The 13,542-nt window shown below is 58.7% G+C and overlaps 1 protein-coding gene across 1 annotated transcript; it reads right to left on the bottom strand.

The window, feature by feature from the left end:
* Window positions 1-287: 287 nt before the first annotated feature.
* On the bottom strand, window positions 288-13,036 carry LOC104259328 (P-selectin). The gene is given in 21 exon segments (XM_059822162.1): window positions 288-342; window positions 552-582; window positions 991-1,113; window positions 1,263-1,448; window positions 1,635-1,820; window positions 1,949-2,134; window positions 2,581-2,766; window positions 2,890-3,075; window positions 3,212-3,397; window positions 3,531-3,716; window positions 3,852-4,037; window positions 4,174-4,359; window positions 6,677-6,859; window positions 6,964-7,071; window positions 7,169-7,558; window positions 9,859-9,949; window positions 10,924-10,998; window positions 11,000-11,083; window positions 11,295-11,375; window positions 11,377-11,443; window positions 12,918-13,036. Coding segments are annotated over 21 exon segments (3,081 nt in total).
* Between the last annotated feature and the right edge of the window lie 506 nt (window positions 13,037-13,542).

Genomic DNA, 13,542 nt, shown 5'->3' on the forward strand with positions numbered 1-13,542 from the left:
AGCTCCTGCTGGGTCTGCAGAGCTGGGGGACATGGTGGGTGTTGGTCACGGCCAGGCTGGAGGCACAGGAGAGCCGGAGCTGGTGTTACCCCCTTCGGTGCAGCGCAGAAAGCTGTGGGGCCCCCTCTTCCCCTCCCAAGGCACGTCCCCAACCTGGGAGCACCCCAGCCAGGAGGATAGCTGTCCAGGTGAATTTTCCACACGTGACTTCCAGCAGAAGCAGGAGGGAACGTTTCCAGCACGCTGCGAGAGCGCAGGGTGCTGCAAGCATCTCGCCGGCGCTCACCTTACAGGTTGGCGTCATACGCTGCATTGGTGAAGGTGCCTGGCGATCCTAGGTCACTGGAAAACAGACACAAGGGTGTCACCTTGGGGGGAGAGGGCAGGAGTGCGAAGGGCAGGGGTTAGCACAGCCCCATCAGCCCCGAAGATGCTCCCACTGCGTGTGAAAGCAGCCTCACACAGGCAGATCTGGGTGACAGCGAGGTGACCGCAGGGCTGTGACGGGCACAGGGCAGAGCCACCACCCTTCTGCAGAGCACGGCTCTCACCTGGTGGGGTTCAGGAGCTTCTTCTTCTCCTCTGATAATAGTGTGGAAACGTCCATGGGGATAGAATAGATAGATAGAAAAGAAATAACCAGATCTGTTTAGTGAAGGACATGAGAAGCTGCAGTGGCAGCAGCATCTGAAATGGAACCGAGTTTGACAAGCATGGGATGGAGACAGGAGAGGGGGCTGAAGCATTTGCCTTCTACCCTTTTACAATGAAGGGGTTTTTCTGGCTCTGCCCTCCAAATCTGGCTGCTGACACTTTCAGCTGGACAAACTGCCACAGACCCAAGCAACTTGCAGCAAATAAGACACATGGATTGAGGCAGTCACACCGTTAAATTCTTCTGATCATTCCACCCTCCCTGGGACTCTGTAACCACCTTGCCTGAGAGCCCCCGGCCAAAGCGATGGTGGGCTGCGGGAGGCGTTTCTGTACCTCTGTCGCTGAGCCGCTTGGCAAGGAGGGCAATGAGCGTCCCTGAGAGCACGATGCCAGCTACTGCCAGAGCCGTGCCGCTGCTGTAAGCCAGGACTTGCTTTAAGAAGGGGGCACCGTCCTCTGAAACAGATCCGCAGACCCACAGGTTAGAAAGTTGTCAGAAGGACTTCACAGCACCCAAGCTACTGGGGTGCCCCCCACCACATTCAAGATGAGCTGCAGGAAGCTGGATCCCCCCGGTGCTAGAGGAGCAGGGGGTCCCACCATACCTGCACAGACAGGGGGATGCCTGGTCCAGTTCCCCGTGGCCGCACACCGGAGCACCTCTGCTCCCATCCGAACAAACCCCTCCTTGCAGGAAAAGGCGCATGTGGAGTTGTATGTGAAGTTCCCGTGCATGTGAGAGCAGCTCAGCTGGCCTCTGCTGGGGGGGTCCAGCACCGGGCAGCTGATGGCTGGAGATAAAGCACAGCAGTAGCGTCAATAGGACAGGACCAGTGGTGGAGGGATGGGGACATGTGGGCTGGGGGGCCTGGGGATGAGCTGCCATGGACTGGGGGTGCTAAGGGGAAAGGAATGCTGGGGAAAGCAGTCTGCTACAACAGAGCACTTCGAGACACACATACGATCATGAGATCTACCTTTGCATTGTGGGGTGTCCCCAGTCCAGGTCCCCATGGCTGTGCACTCGCGGCTCTCTGGCCCCATCAGCACAAACCCCGTCTGGCAGGAGAAGGCACATGTGGAGCCGAAGGCAAAGTCCCCATGGAGGTGGGAGCAGTCAGCCAGGCCCATCTTGGGGGTTACCAGTGCTGAGCATTTGATGGCTGCAAGGGTAAAGAGGCACGATTCAAAAAGGAGCCTGCAAGACTACACTGTTGGGATGAAGAGACTGGGGAACATCCTAGTGTCACCCCAAGACCAATGACACCCTGAGCTCTAGCAGCCGTTCTACCTTCACAGCGTGGGGTGTCCCCAGTCCATGTCCCCGTGGCCGTGCACTCGCGGCTCTCTGGCCCTGTCAGTGCAAACCCCGTCTGGCAGGAGAAGGCACACGTGGAGCCAAAGGTGAAGTCCCCGTGGAGGTGGGAGCAGTTCAGCTCTCCCTGGTCTGGTGCGCTGAGCACTGGGCAGGCAAGGGCTGCAGGGATAGAGATACATTTCAAGCAGGAACCTGGGGACTACAAGGCTAAACTGTTGGGACAAGAGGACCAAGACACCAGAGAACATCCTAGGGTCAACCCAAGGCCTGAGCATCAACTCTACCTTTGCATTGTGGGGCGTCCCCTGTCCAGGTCCCTGTGACCGTACACTCACGCCTCTCTGGCCCCATCAGTGCAAACCCCGTCTGGCAGGAGAAGGCACACGTGGAGCCAAAGGCGAAGTTCCCGTGGAGGTGGGAGCAGTTTAGCTCTCCTCGGTCTGGAGTGCTGAGCACTGGGCAGGTGATGGCTGCAGGGATAGAGATACACTTCAATCAGGAGCCTGGGGACTACAAGGCTAAACTGTTGGAATGAAAGGACCAAGACACCAGAGAATGTCCCTTGGTCACCCCAAGGCCTGTGACCCCTTAGGCAGCAACTCTACCTTTGCATTGTGGGGTGTCCCCAGTCCAGGTCCCTGTGACTGTACACTCACGCCTCTCTGGCCCCATCAGTGCAAACCCCGTCTGGCAGGAGAAGGCACATGTGGAGCCGAAGGTGAAGTCCCCGTGGAGGTGGGAGCAATTTAGTTCTCCTCGGTCTGGCGCGCTGAGCTCTGGGCAGGCAACGGCTGCAGGGATAGATACCTTTCAATCAGGAGCCTGGGGACTACAAGGCTAAACTGTTGGAATGAAAGGACCAAGAAACCAGAGAACATCCTAGCATCAACCCAAGGCCTGAGCAGCAACTCTACCTTTGCATAGCGGGGTGTCCCCACTCCAGGTCCCCATGGCTGTGCACTCGCGGGTCTCTGTTCCCATCAGCACAAACCCCGTCTGGCAGGAGAAGGCACATGTGGAGCCAAAGGCGAAGTTCCCGTGGAGGTGGGAGCAGTTCAGCTGTCCTCGGTCTGGAGCACTGAGCACTGGGCAGGCAATGGCTGCAGGGTAAATAGGCACACTTCAATCAGGAGCCTGGGGACTACCAGGCTGAAGTGTTAGGACGAGAGGACCAAAACACCTGAGAACATCCCAGGGTGATCCCAAGGCCTGTGACACATTGAGCAGCAACTCTACCTTTGCAATGTGGGGCATACCCAGTCCAGGTCCCCATGACTGTGCACTCGCGGCTCTCTGGCCCTGTCAGTGCAAACCCTGTCTGGCAGGAGAAGGCACATGTGGAGCCGAAGGCAAAGTCCCCGTGGAGGTGGGAGCAGTTCAACTCTCCTCGGTCTGGAGCGCTGAGCACTGGGCAGGTGATCGCTGCAGAGGTAGAGACACACTCCAAGCAGGAGCCTGGGGACTGCGAGGCTAAACTGCTGCGACCAAGAGGCTGGCGTGACACTAGGATGTTCCCCAAGGTCAGTGACACCCTAAGCTCTAGCAGAAGCTCTACCTTCACAGCGTGGGGCATCCCCAGTCCATGTCCCCGTGGCCGTGCACTCGCGGCTCTCTGGCCCTGTTAGTGCAAACCCCGTCTGGCAGGAGAAGGCACACGTGGAGCCAAAGGTGAAGTCCCCGTGGAGGTGGGAGCAGTTCAGCTCTCCCTGGTCTGGTGCGCTGAGCACTGGGCAGGCAAGGGCTGTAGGGATAGAGATACCTTTCAAGCAGGAACCTGGGGACTACAAGGCTAAACTGTTGGGACAAGAGGCCCAAGACACCGGAGAACATCCTAGGGTCAACCCAAGGCCTGTGACACCTTGAGCAGCAACTCTACCTTTGCATTGTGGGGCGTCCCCAGTCCATGTCCCTGTGACCGTACACTCACGCCTCTCTGGCCCCATCAGTGCAAACCCCGTCTGGCAGGAGAAGGCACACGTGGAGCCAAAGGTGAAGTTCCCGTGGAGGTGGGAGCAGTTTAGCTCTCCTCGGTCTGGAGTGCTGAGCACTGGGCAGGTGATGGCTGCAGGGATAGAGATACACTTCAATCAGGAGCCTGGGGACTACAAGGCTAAACTGCTGTTGGGTCCAAGAGGCTGGGGAAAATTCTAGTGTCACCCCAAGGCCAATGACACCCTAAGCTCTAGCAGCAGCTCTACCTTTGCATTGTGGGGTGTCCCCAGTCCAGGTCCCCATGGCTGTGCACTCGCGGCTCTCTGGCCCTGTCAGCACAAACCCCGTCTGGCAGGAGAAGGCACATGTGGAGCCGAAGGCGAAGTCCCCGTGGAGGTGGGAGCAGTTCAGCTGTCCTCGGTCTGGAGCGCTGAGCACTGGGCAGGTGATCGCTGCAATGGGAGAGCAGGTCTCAGAGATAGGATAGATGAGGTTAAATCTAGGGATTAGGGCTGAAGCCCAATCAAACAAAACCAAATCTATGGTGATAGGTCTTTGATTTACCTTTCTCACCCCAACAAGTCTCACCTCTTCAAAAACAGTAGTAACATAGCTGGTACAATGATTTTTCTTCCATATAAATGATTTCGGGGCGGGGGGGGGGGGCGCAGTTGCTGCTCTGCCAGAGCCCTGTTTATCCCCTCCACTTCCCTGGGTCACAGCCTCTGGGACAAAGGACCACAGCTGCTGCAGTCCTACTTGCCTCCCTCCCTGGAGGGGATCAGAGACCTCCCTCCGCCCTTGTCACAGCATCAGGGGAAAGGACACCCAGATGGCTGTGAGGCTGTAGGGGACTGGGATAGGGTGACTGCAATGGCTGTAGGGGTTGTGTGCCAGCCTCCCCAGGCTGTGCCCAGGGCATGCTTCGCTGCATGCCAGGGCAGCATCCAACATTTGCTGGGGCAAGTGACTCCGCTGTCTGCAGAACCACCACAGGTTAGTGCCAGGAGGACATCTAACACAACCAGCACCCAGCCCCGTTGAGGCAGACCCCATTCCCTGCACCTTCAGCTTTCAGACTGACACCAAACACTTTCCTCCGTAGACTTTTCCTTTCACAGCTATTTTACAGGCAAGCCTGGTTTCCCACAGAATCCCCAGAGGTGTCTATCGGGACCCCAAAACCCAGCGCTGAGGCACCCCCCAGGAGGCAGCCCAGCCTCTACCTGCGCAGTGTGGGGTGTCCCCATCCAGACCCCGCTGGCCGTGCATCGCACCCTCCGTGCTCCCATGGGCTCAAACCGCTCCTGGCAGGAGAAGGCGCATGTGGAGTTGGCGGACATGCCATGCGGGTGGGAGCAATCGACCCGGCCCCTTTTGGGGTCAGCCAGCTGGGGCACACGCGCTGCAGGCAGACGCAGGCAGGGCGTGCGAGGGCAGGGCAGGCAGCCTCCTCCCTCCCGGTGCCCGCAGCACCATCAGCCTTGCCGCAGCAGGAGCCTCTGCTCGTTTTTGGAGTAAACCCAACTGGCAATGCTTGCTAATGCAGCTTTGTTATCAGCAAGGGCAACAGACTGACTCATCTGATTCTTTGCAAAAAAAAGGCAAATCAATCATACATAAAGCCAGCAGGAAAAAACAGTGAGCTGGGAAAGCAAGCCTTCGGGAACTTGAAAAGCCCGGAGAGGGCAGGCTCAGCCCAGCTTGCCTAGGGGGACTTCCACAAAATTGGGAGCCAGCTCCTGACCCTGCCACTGCTGGGGATGCTGACAGTCACATCACATCTCTGTGCCCGTTCCCCTTAACTGCAGAAAGCTTCGCTGGTCTCGGCTGCCTAAAGCAAGTCCTGGGTTGGACCACAGGCCCACCTAGCACAGGCGTCATTGGCAGCACTAACTTCAAGGCAGGCTTTTTTTTTCCTTTTTAAAAATATATATACAGTGACTCTGCCCACCCCCTGACCCCTTCTGCTGGGTCTCCCAATACAGAGGGTCCCCAGTTGCGTCCCGTGTCTGCTCCAGTCTTTGACTTGTCCCGTCCTTGTGCATGTCTGCAGATCCACCGCACAGCGGCACAGGGATGACAGAGCAGGGCTCTCTCACCTCCACAATAAAGCCCAGCATCTCTCTGAGGCACCCGGCACCTGGCTGCAAACCTCGAGCCGCTGACGGGAAGACTTTCCCTGCCCCTGCAGTGTAACATACCGCAGCTTTCTCTCCTTTGCGGCTTCCTGCCCCGCTCTGTCCCTCCCAGCTTGTATCTAACCTCATCTCATGGGTCCTCACCCACGCTCAAGGCAGCCCAGCCCTACCAGGATACACCCTTCCCCTGGCTGTGGGATGGCAGCCCCCCTTCACTCTTCTCTGAGGACCCCCGAGATACCGAGCACCCTCCCACAGTGGATCGGGGTGGACTTAGGGAGGAACAGACAGTGCCACTGGGGTGATGGAGGTGCCAAGACACTGTCTGGCCCCTGCATACAGTGCACGCAGGGTGCTGGTGCCTGGGGGGGATTCAGGGCAGCAAGCAAGAGCACTGGGACAGCCAGGGAGAGCAGGGAGCTTATCCAGAGCTCACAGCCGCTCTGCCCATCGCAGCCTCATCAGGCAACTGCTCCCTGCATGCAGCACCAGGAGCTGCTCCCCCAAAGGGCAGGGGCACAGCAAGCCCAGCCCATTGCTTGCCTGGGCAATGTTGGGCATGCAGGGCTGGCCCCCCCAAAGCATCAGTGCCACATCCCTGAGACCCCCAGCCCCTGGCAGACCCTACCTGTGCATGAGGGGGTGTCTGCTGACCACTGCTGGGAAGGCAGGCACCTCAGCGTGCCTGCCCCTCGCCGCTCAAACCCCTTCTGGCACTCGAACGTGCAGGTGGAGTTGTAGCTGAAGTCTCCGAAGGGATGGCTGCAGTTCATGCGCGCTCCCTTGGGCTCGAGCTTGGCACACTGCACAACTGGGAGAGACGCCAGCCCGTTAGGAGCACAACGAACTTGTCTGCTTTGCCATGGGGGCTCAGGCCCTCCAGCAGGGAGGGAGGGATGGGGATGGATTGCTCACCATCCTCGCACTCAGGGCCGTGGAAGCCGGGGTAGCACTCGCAGCGGTAGCTCCCGATGGTCTCCACACACTCGCCACGCTGGCTGCACGGGAAGGGCTGGCAGGAGGCTGCACACACAGGGGATGGTCATCAGGAGCCACTCGCTACCCTGCTGAGGTCCCCGGCCCTCCTGATCTGGGTCTGTGCCATGGTCCCCCCACTCACCCTGGTAGCACAACGCCTTTTTTCTCCGGTTGCAGGGCTCGTCATTCCACTTGCCTGACTCCTGCTGCCGCTTGATGTAGATCTCCACGCAGTCCTGGTTGGAGCGGCGGTTGTTGGGCTCCCCAGCTGCCCAGTTCTCCGCCTCCTTCGTCAGTGCCTTCCTGGTGCCCACCCAGGTCCAGGTGCCACCCAGCTTGCGGATGCCAATCCAATAGTAGCGCCCATGGAAGGGCAGGCTCTCATTGAGGTACTTGATCTCCTGCTTGTTCTGGATTGCTACCAGGTCGGTGAAGAAGGTCTGACAGTAGTTCCTGGCTTGCTCCCATGTGTAGTCCCCTTGGTTGCTGTAGTGGTACGTCCAGGCACCCACCTCCACCTGTGTCACCATGCCTGTGAGAGAGGATGACGTCCGAGATTGACGCAGAAAGGATGGGAGCCAGGTTGGGGATGGGGTCCCTTGGGACATGAGGGTGGGCTAGGGCTGGCATCAGGGCCAAGAGATGCCAGCAACTGGCTGGGTGAGGGGACGGGACAAAGGGACAAGTGTGGATGAGAATGGGGCTCTAAGAGGGTTCATGGAGACCTGGGTGGATTGGGCATGGCAGAAGGAGCTGAGGTGGGACAGCGGGTGACAGCACAGGAACGAGGAAGGTGGGGGAAGAAAGGATGAAGGCTGAGACAGAGGGCAGCGTGGGATGGGGCGGGCAGAGCGCAGGTGGCAGAAGAGCCCCAAGCGGTGATGCCAACCCCTCCTCCAGCACAAGGGGTGTAAGGCCAGCTCCCCCACCCACAAAGGTTTCCCAAAGGGGAAAACCCAACGTTGAAATGGTTCCTTAAAGGCAGTTCCTTCCTCGAGCGCAGAAGGGTACCACTTTGGTTTTCTTGCTTTATACTTCTACATGAGAGTCAGCTTGGAGCAAGGCAGAGCAACGAGAATGCCCTCCCCCCCAAAAGCATTTAGATCCCGAGCTGCTCATCTGAGCCAGAGATGGTCTGAAGAGTCCCGTAAAACTCAGTATTGCAAAACAACGTCTTGCAAAAGTCAAGTTCACATCCTGGTCATGCCCACCAGGCAGGGGAAAGCCAGAGATTAACTGGAACCCACACCCAGAAATGAAGGGCACTTTGCTAAAACACTGCTCTTATTTACATCATTTCGCACCACAACTTGATGCAATCAAAGGGTTTTAGCCACACAAAAAAGCTTCCTCTCTCCTCCCCAGAAGCAGGTATCTCCACAACTGCAGAAAGTGATACAGGGATCATATCTCCATCTGTGCAGAAAGTGAGACGGTGATCAAAGTTGGCTCCAAACAACCAGCCTGGGGTACCCTGTGTCTCAGGAGAGCGCGTCACGCTGTGGTCATGCAGGCAAAGGTCTGGGCATCGTAGATTAGATGCAAATCTGGGGCTTCCCAAGTCTAATTAGGGCTCTAGCTTGGTCAATAATTATGTATTTTTCTAGGCAAAATTCCCATAATTTGTCAGGTTTTCCATGCGAGAGAGCAAACTATCCACTTTGTGCAACAAAACTGAAGCTGAGGAAAACATAGCCTTCAACAACAGCCCTCCTCTTCACTCCTTGGGAGTTTGGGGCTGCAGGACAGAAGCTCAGGGCACCTTCTGGGAGCCTGCCCTGTCCTCAGCTCCCACCACCCGCCTCCTGGCCCTCGCTACTTCCCCAGCACAGCTCAGGGCAGGGCAGCCACCCTGCTACCCTCACACATCCCATCCCCAAATCGAGAAGGACCAAGGGAGCCCATCTGCTACATGCCCATCCTCCACATGCTCTCCTGCCTCTTTCCACCAGTAACTCACTCTCTGTAGCACATCTCATCCCCACTCCTTCCCCTCAGCCTTCTGTTACCTCTCCCTGCCCCACCTGGAGCTGAACCCCCAGTTGGGTGCTGTTTGCCTGCATTTCAACCCCTCAGCTCCACTGACAGCCCCCAACACCTCCCCCCAGGGTGGTACTCTGCACCCCCACACTCAGGGTGCCTTTGCATTTTTGTTTTCCCCTCAGAGCTAAATCTCAGCCTCCTTCCTGACACTTCTGCATTTGTCTTTGTTCCTTAGCTCAATCACGAAAGGTTGTTTAGAAAATAACCCAGCTCATGGAGGATCGCTAGGGACAGAGCAGGCACCAGTAGGTTTTGCTCTGTGCAATGCCAACTTGTGAAGGAAATATGCTACAGGCAGCAAAACCAAATTAGTTTGTACTCTGATTTTTTCTCCTGATGTCTATTAGCAGCATTAACTCTGTGTGGTGCTGCCCCCGCTGCGCTCCCAACCCTTGCACCTGGGGGTCCTGTGGCTACATGCGTGCCCAGCTCCGCAGCATGGGCATGGGTGTAGGCAGGGGGTAGAGCTGCTACTGCCTTTCTCCAGTTCACGGTACAATGCACTGGCTGCCATGCTGCATTTGGGGAACCAGACACCCTGAGGGGACCCTGCGCGTGGCCTGGCCCTCCCTGAGGGAGCACTGTCCTGTGACGGGTCTGGATGGAGGGAGCTGGCCTGGGCAGGTGCAGCCCCCTCCCAGCCCAGAAGGATCCAGCCCTGGGGCTGGCAGCCATGGGGGGTGTGAGTGATGAGCCCCCAAAATAACATTGCTGCCCTTCTCCAGTTTCCCAGACCTGCAGGCTCCTCAGCAGCAGGGTCACGCTGGCTTTACCGAGCGGGCGGCTTACCCCATGCGATGGCAGCGATGCCCAGGTAGCAGATGCCGCAAGAGCCCAGAGCCCACGTCCTCCCAGCAGACCGCAGTCCCGCAGCAGTGCCCTGCGTGCCAGGGAGGGAGGCATGAGCATGCACATTCCACGGGTCTCACGCACCCCGCCGTGCACCCTCACTGCTGCCAGGCGGTCCTGGTAGCCACAAGGGCACGTTGCTTATGCCAGCATGCAGGCACACGCGGTGCCACCAGCCAGGTACAGCTTTGCTGCAGAAAGGGCCCCTCCAGCGAGGCACTTTGGGGGGGCTGTGCCCGCAGCACAGCTGGGCAGTGAGGGAAGCCATGCCAGCAGTGCAGGTCACTCCTGGGGAGCCCCTAAGTCCAGGGCATGCCCTCTGTGCCCCACCTGTCTCCCCCCCACCCAGGGCTGGCAGCTGCCTCTGCAGTGGCAGTGCCCTGTGCGCCTGCACGGCCTCACTGCCTGGGGCAGGGTCTCTCCAGGGCAGCCTGGGTCTATCCCGCAGATCCCCAGCAGTGACACCAGTTCCTGGAAATGGCTGTCCGCAGCCCTGCCCTTCCCTAACCCCCTTTTCCGGGCAGACGCCGACCCATCCCCAAGGAAAGGAGCAAGACCTACCATATCGGCGCCGCAGACGCACCTTGCCCAGCTGCCGGCAGCGCCAGGCGTGTCTGGCCCTTGGCGGGCAGCGGGGCTCACACTTCCTCAGAGCGCACAGAGCATCGCTCCCTCCCTGCCCTTGGCCTCTTCCCCTCCCACCCCAAGCCTGCTGCCAGCCCGCATCCTGCCCAACGCCTCCGCCTCCCCTGCCGCGGGGCTCTCCGACCCCCCGAGACCCCGGTCCCAGCCCGGGGCCAGAGGGGAACAGCAGGGTCAGCCCCAGCCGTGGCCCTGGTGGGACTCAGCTGCACACCTGCCCCACAGCACGGGAGCTGGGTGCATCCCCACGCTGCCATGGCAGCCAACCTGCAATGAGCTGGGCCTGCCCGAGCCCCCCAGGAGGTGCAGAAGGGTCCAGCCCCAGCCCATGCTGCCCAGGGCACCGAGACCTCTCCGACCCACCATGTCCATGTTGTGATGTCCACGCTGGCAGCCGGAGGATGGACGAGGGACGAGGTGTGATGAGCTCCTGCGAGGGCTGAGCTGGAGCGTGGCTCGCAGCCTCCTGGCTCCTGCGACGGATGCTCTCCTCGCTCACAGGCTTTTTGCTCTGGCTGTGAATCTTCATATACCATTTATAAATGGTTACTTACACAATGTATTTTCCTGTCTTTGCTTTCAAGTCTTTATGAGAAAGGTCCAAGAACATGCCAGAGGAACTTCCTCTGAGTTGTTAATAACCTTTATGAACCTCCATCAATGCTTCAGGAACATGCCTCATTGTGTCCACCTCCTCTTGGATCGTTGTTGAATCATCATAAATCTTTCCTTACCCTGTTCTGCTTCTGAGTAAAATTGCTTTGGCAGGGTTTTCTGCAGGAATTACTCTGCTCACTTCCAGCTAAAGTCAATGCGAGAGCCATGCAGGTCACATGCATTTTCCAGTTCCAGAGAAATTGATGCTGCTCCAGCGGGACTCACGCTAGACAAAAGGAGGAACCCATCCCACAAAATCTGTAAGCCACTACAATGACTTTATATTTGGCCAATGTAAATGAAACTCGGTTCCTGTCTCTGGATACCTTCCTTGCAAAATGTTTTACTGCAATTGTCTATTTTTATGGAATTGCTGAGGATGAGCCTGTATGTCCAGTAATTCAGGAGCGCTCGCTTTCTAGCAGCTCATGAGGGTGTGCAATTACGGCACGGGAAGAAGCAGCCGGGCGGGCAGAGAGGCTGAGGGGCAGCTGCTGGAGCAGGAGAGCATCTCCAAACGCTGAGGGTCACCCAGGCAGGGTGGGAGCTGCCTCTCCCTTGTGGTGGGAGACCAGCTGGGAGTCAAAGGGGTGCTCATGGGTGCGCGGCCCTGAGGGGGAGCAGGCTGTGCCGCTGCCAGTTTCACTTCTGCTGACATGCAACAGGGTAGAGCAGAGCAGTAGAAAAAAATATTCCCACCTATATTTTTGTAACTACAAATAGTTTCTGGTATTGTTTTAAAAACAGAAGCAAGGTGGCTGAGACCCCGAGGCTGTTGCTGCAAGGGGCAGAACGTGGCCAAGTTCAAAGCTGTTTGTGGGGGCAGGTACCTCCTGCCCACGGGTACCTGAGCTCTGAGAAGGGGTGATGCTCGGCAGGACCAGTATTGCAGGTTGCTTTGCAGGTAGTGGAAAAAGGTACACGTCGCGGGAGGGAGAGAAAACCTGAATCAGCTCTGCTGGGAGCTGGCTAATTGTCAGGAGCCCTTTCACATCTAGGGGGGTTTCCAAGGCTGGCTCCCTGGGAAGGATTCAGGATGCTGCAGGGCACATGCTCCCTGCTGGGTTCCTGCTGCCCTGCTTACCAAGGAAGGGCCCATCCCTACCTTGCAGGCTGAGCAGCGCAGGGGTTTCCCAGGCAGCAGGATGGTGCATCCTGTCCTGCCGGCCACCCCTGTGAGGGCACAGTGCAAGCTGCAAGCCAGGGCTTCGCTCAGGAGGGGCTCAAGGGAGCAGGTGCAAAGGCACTTCCCGTGTCACCTCCTCACCGTCCCTCTGAGCCCTGCAGGGGGATGGAATGGAAATGTGCCTCCTTTGCCATGCCCTGGTCCTGAGCCACAGACGGAGGCGATGCCCTCTCCCAAGAGCTCTGCTGTGGGCTGGACCTGTGGGGAAGGGGCACGGGTGCCCCACTCCCACCTCTGCGACCGCAGGGCTCGCCGGGGGAAAGTGGCTCTTCTGCTTTAGCCATCGCCGCCCGCCCAGGCTGATGCTCTGCTCCCTCTGAGGGTGCTAGGCCGTGCCGCGGGCAGGGTGACATGTGCAGGGCAGGGTGCAATGCCTGCACGAGTATCCCGATGACTCTGGGAGCACCCAGGTGTGGATGGGACCCACGGCACCAGGGGCTGTCCGTGCTGCATGGGGAGGTGGGCACTGGCAGAGGTGAGCAGATGCCGCAGGGCTTAGCCTCTGCAGAGTTACCATTGCCCCAGGGCCAAAACCCGGCTGTGCTCTGTACTGTGTCCCCAGGGAGTGCTCAGGACCTGGTGGAGCGAGACCCTGCGGGCAGGGGGTGCAAGAAGCACCCCCATCACCGCCATGCCGCACCCCTGCCCTGTGCAGAGGCACACTTGTGTTGTTTTCGGCAGAGGCTCCCGCCCCACGGCAGCACAGCCTGTTCCCCTCCTTGTGCAATGTCCCCCGGCAGACCACAGAGGAACCGAGTCACCCTGACACAGCCCGCCCGGCTTGGCTGCCACCGATGATAGGCCAAGCACCCTCCTGGGGAGCCCCACTCACCCCCACCGCCGGGGAGGGCTCAGCAGCCCACCGGAATGAGGAGGCACCTGGTGGCACCCCTGCGGGAGCAGGGCATGGTGCCAGCGAGGAGCCCAGGCAGCTGGACCCTCCTCCGAGGGCCCTGCAGGAAAGCAGCACCCGATAAAATCTTTCTCACAATTTGAATGTGTTTGGCCCCAGGAAGATGTGTTATCTGAGTGTGCCCTGGCTTGGAGGGGGCAAGATGGTTGCAAGGATTAGTCGGGGCCAGAAGGATGGGGATGCTTCCAAGATAGCCGTGGCACCCTGCGCCCCCCACCCACAGGGA

The sequence above is a fragment of the Gavia stellata genome, chromosome 10, assembly GCF_030936135.1.
Source record: "Gavia stellata isolate bGavSte3 chromosome 10, bGavSte3.hap2, whole genome shotgun sequence".
NCBI classification, from domain to species: domain Eukaryota; kingdom Metazoa; phylum Chordata; class Aves; order Gaviiformes; family Gaviidae; genus Gavia; species Gavia stellata.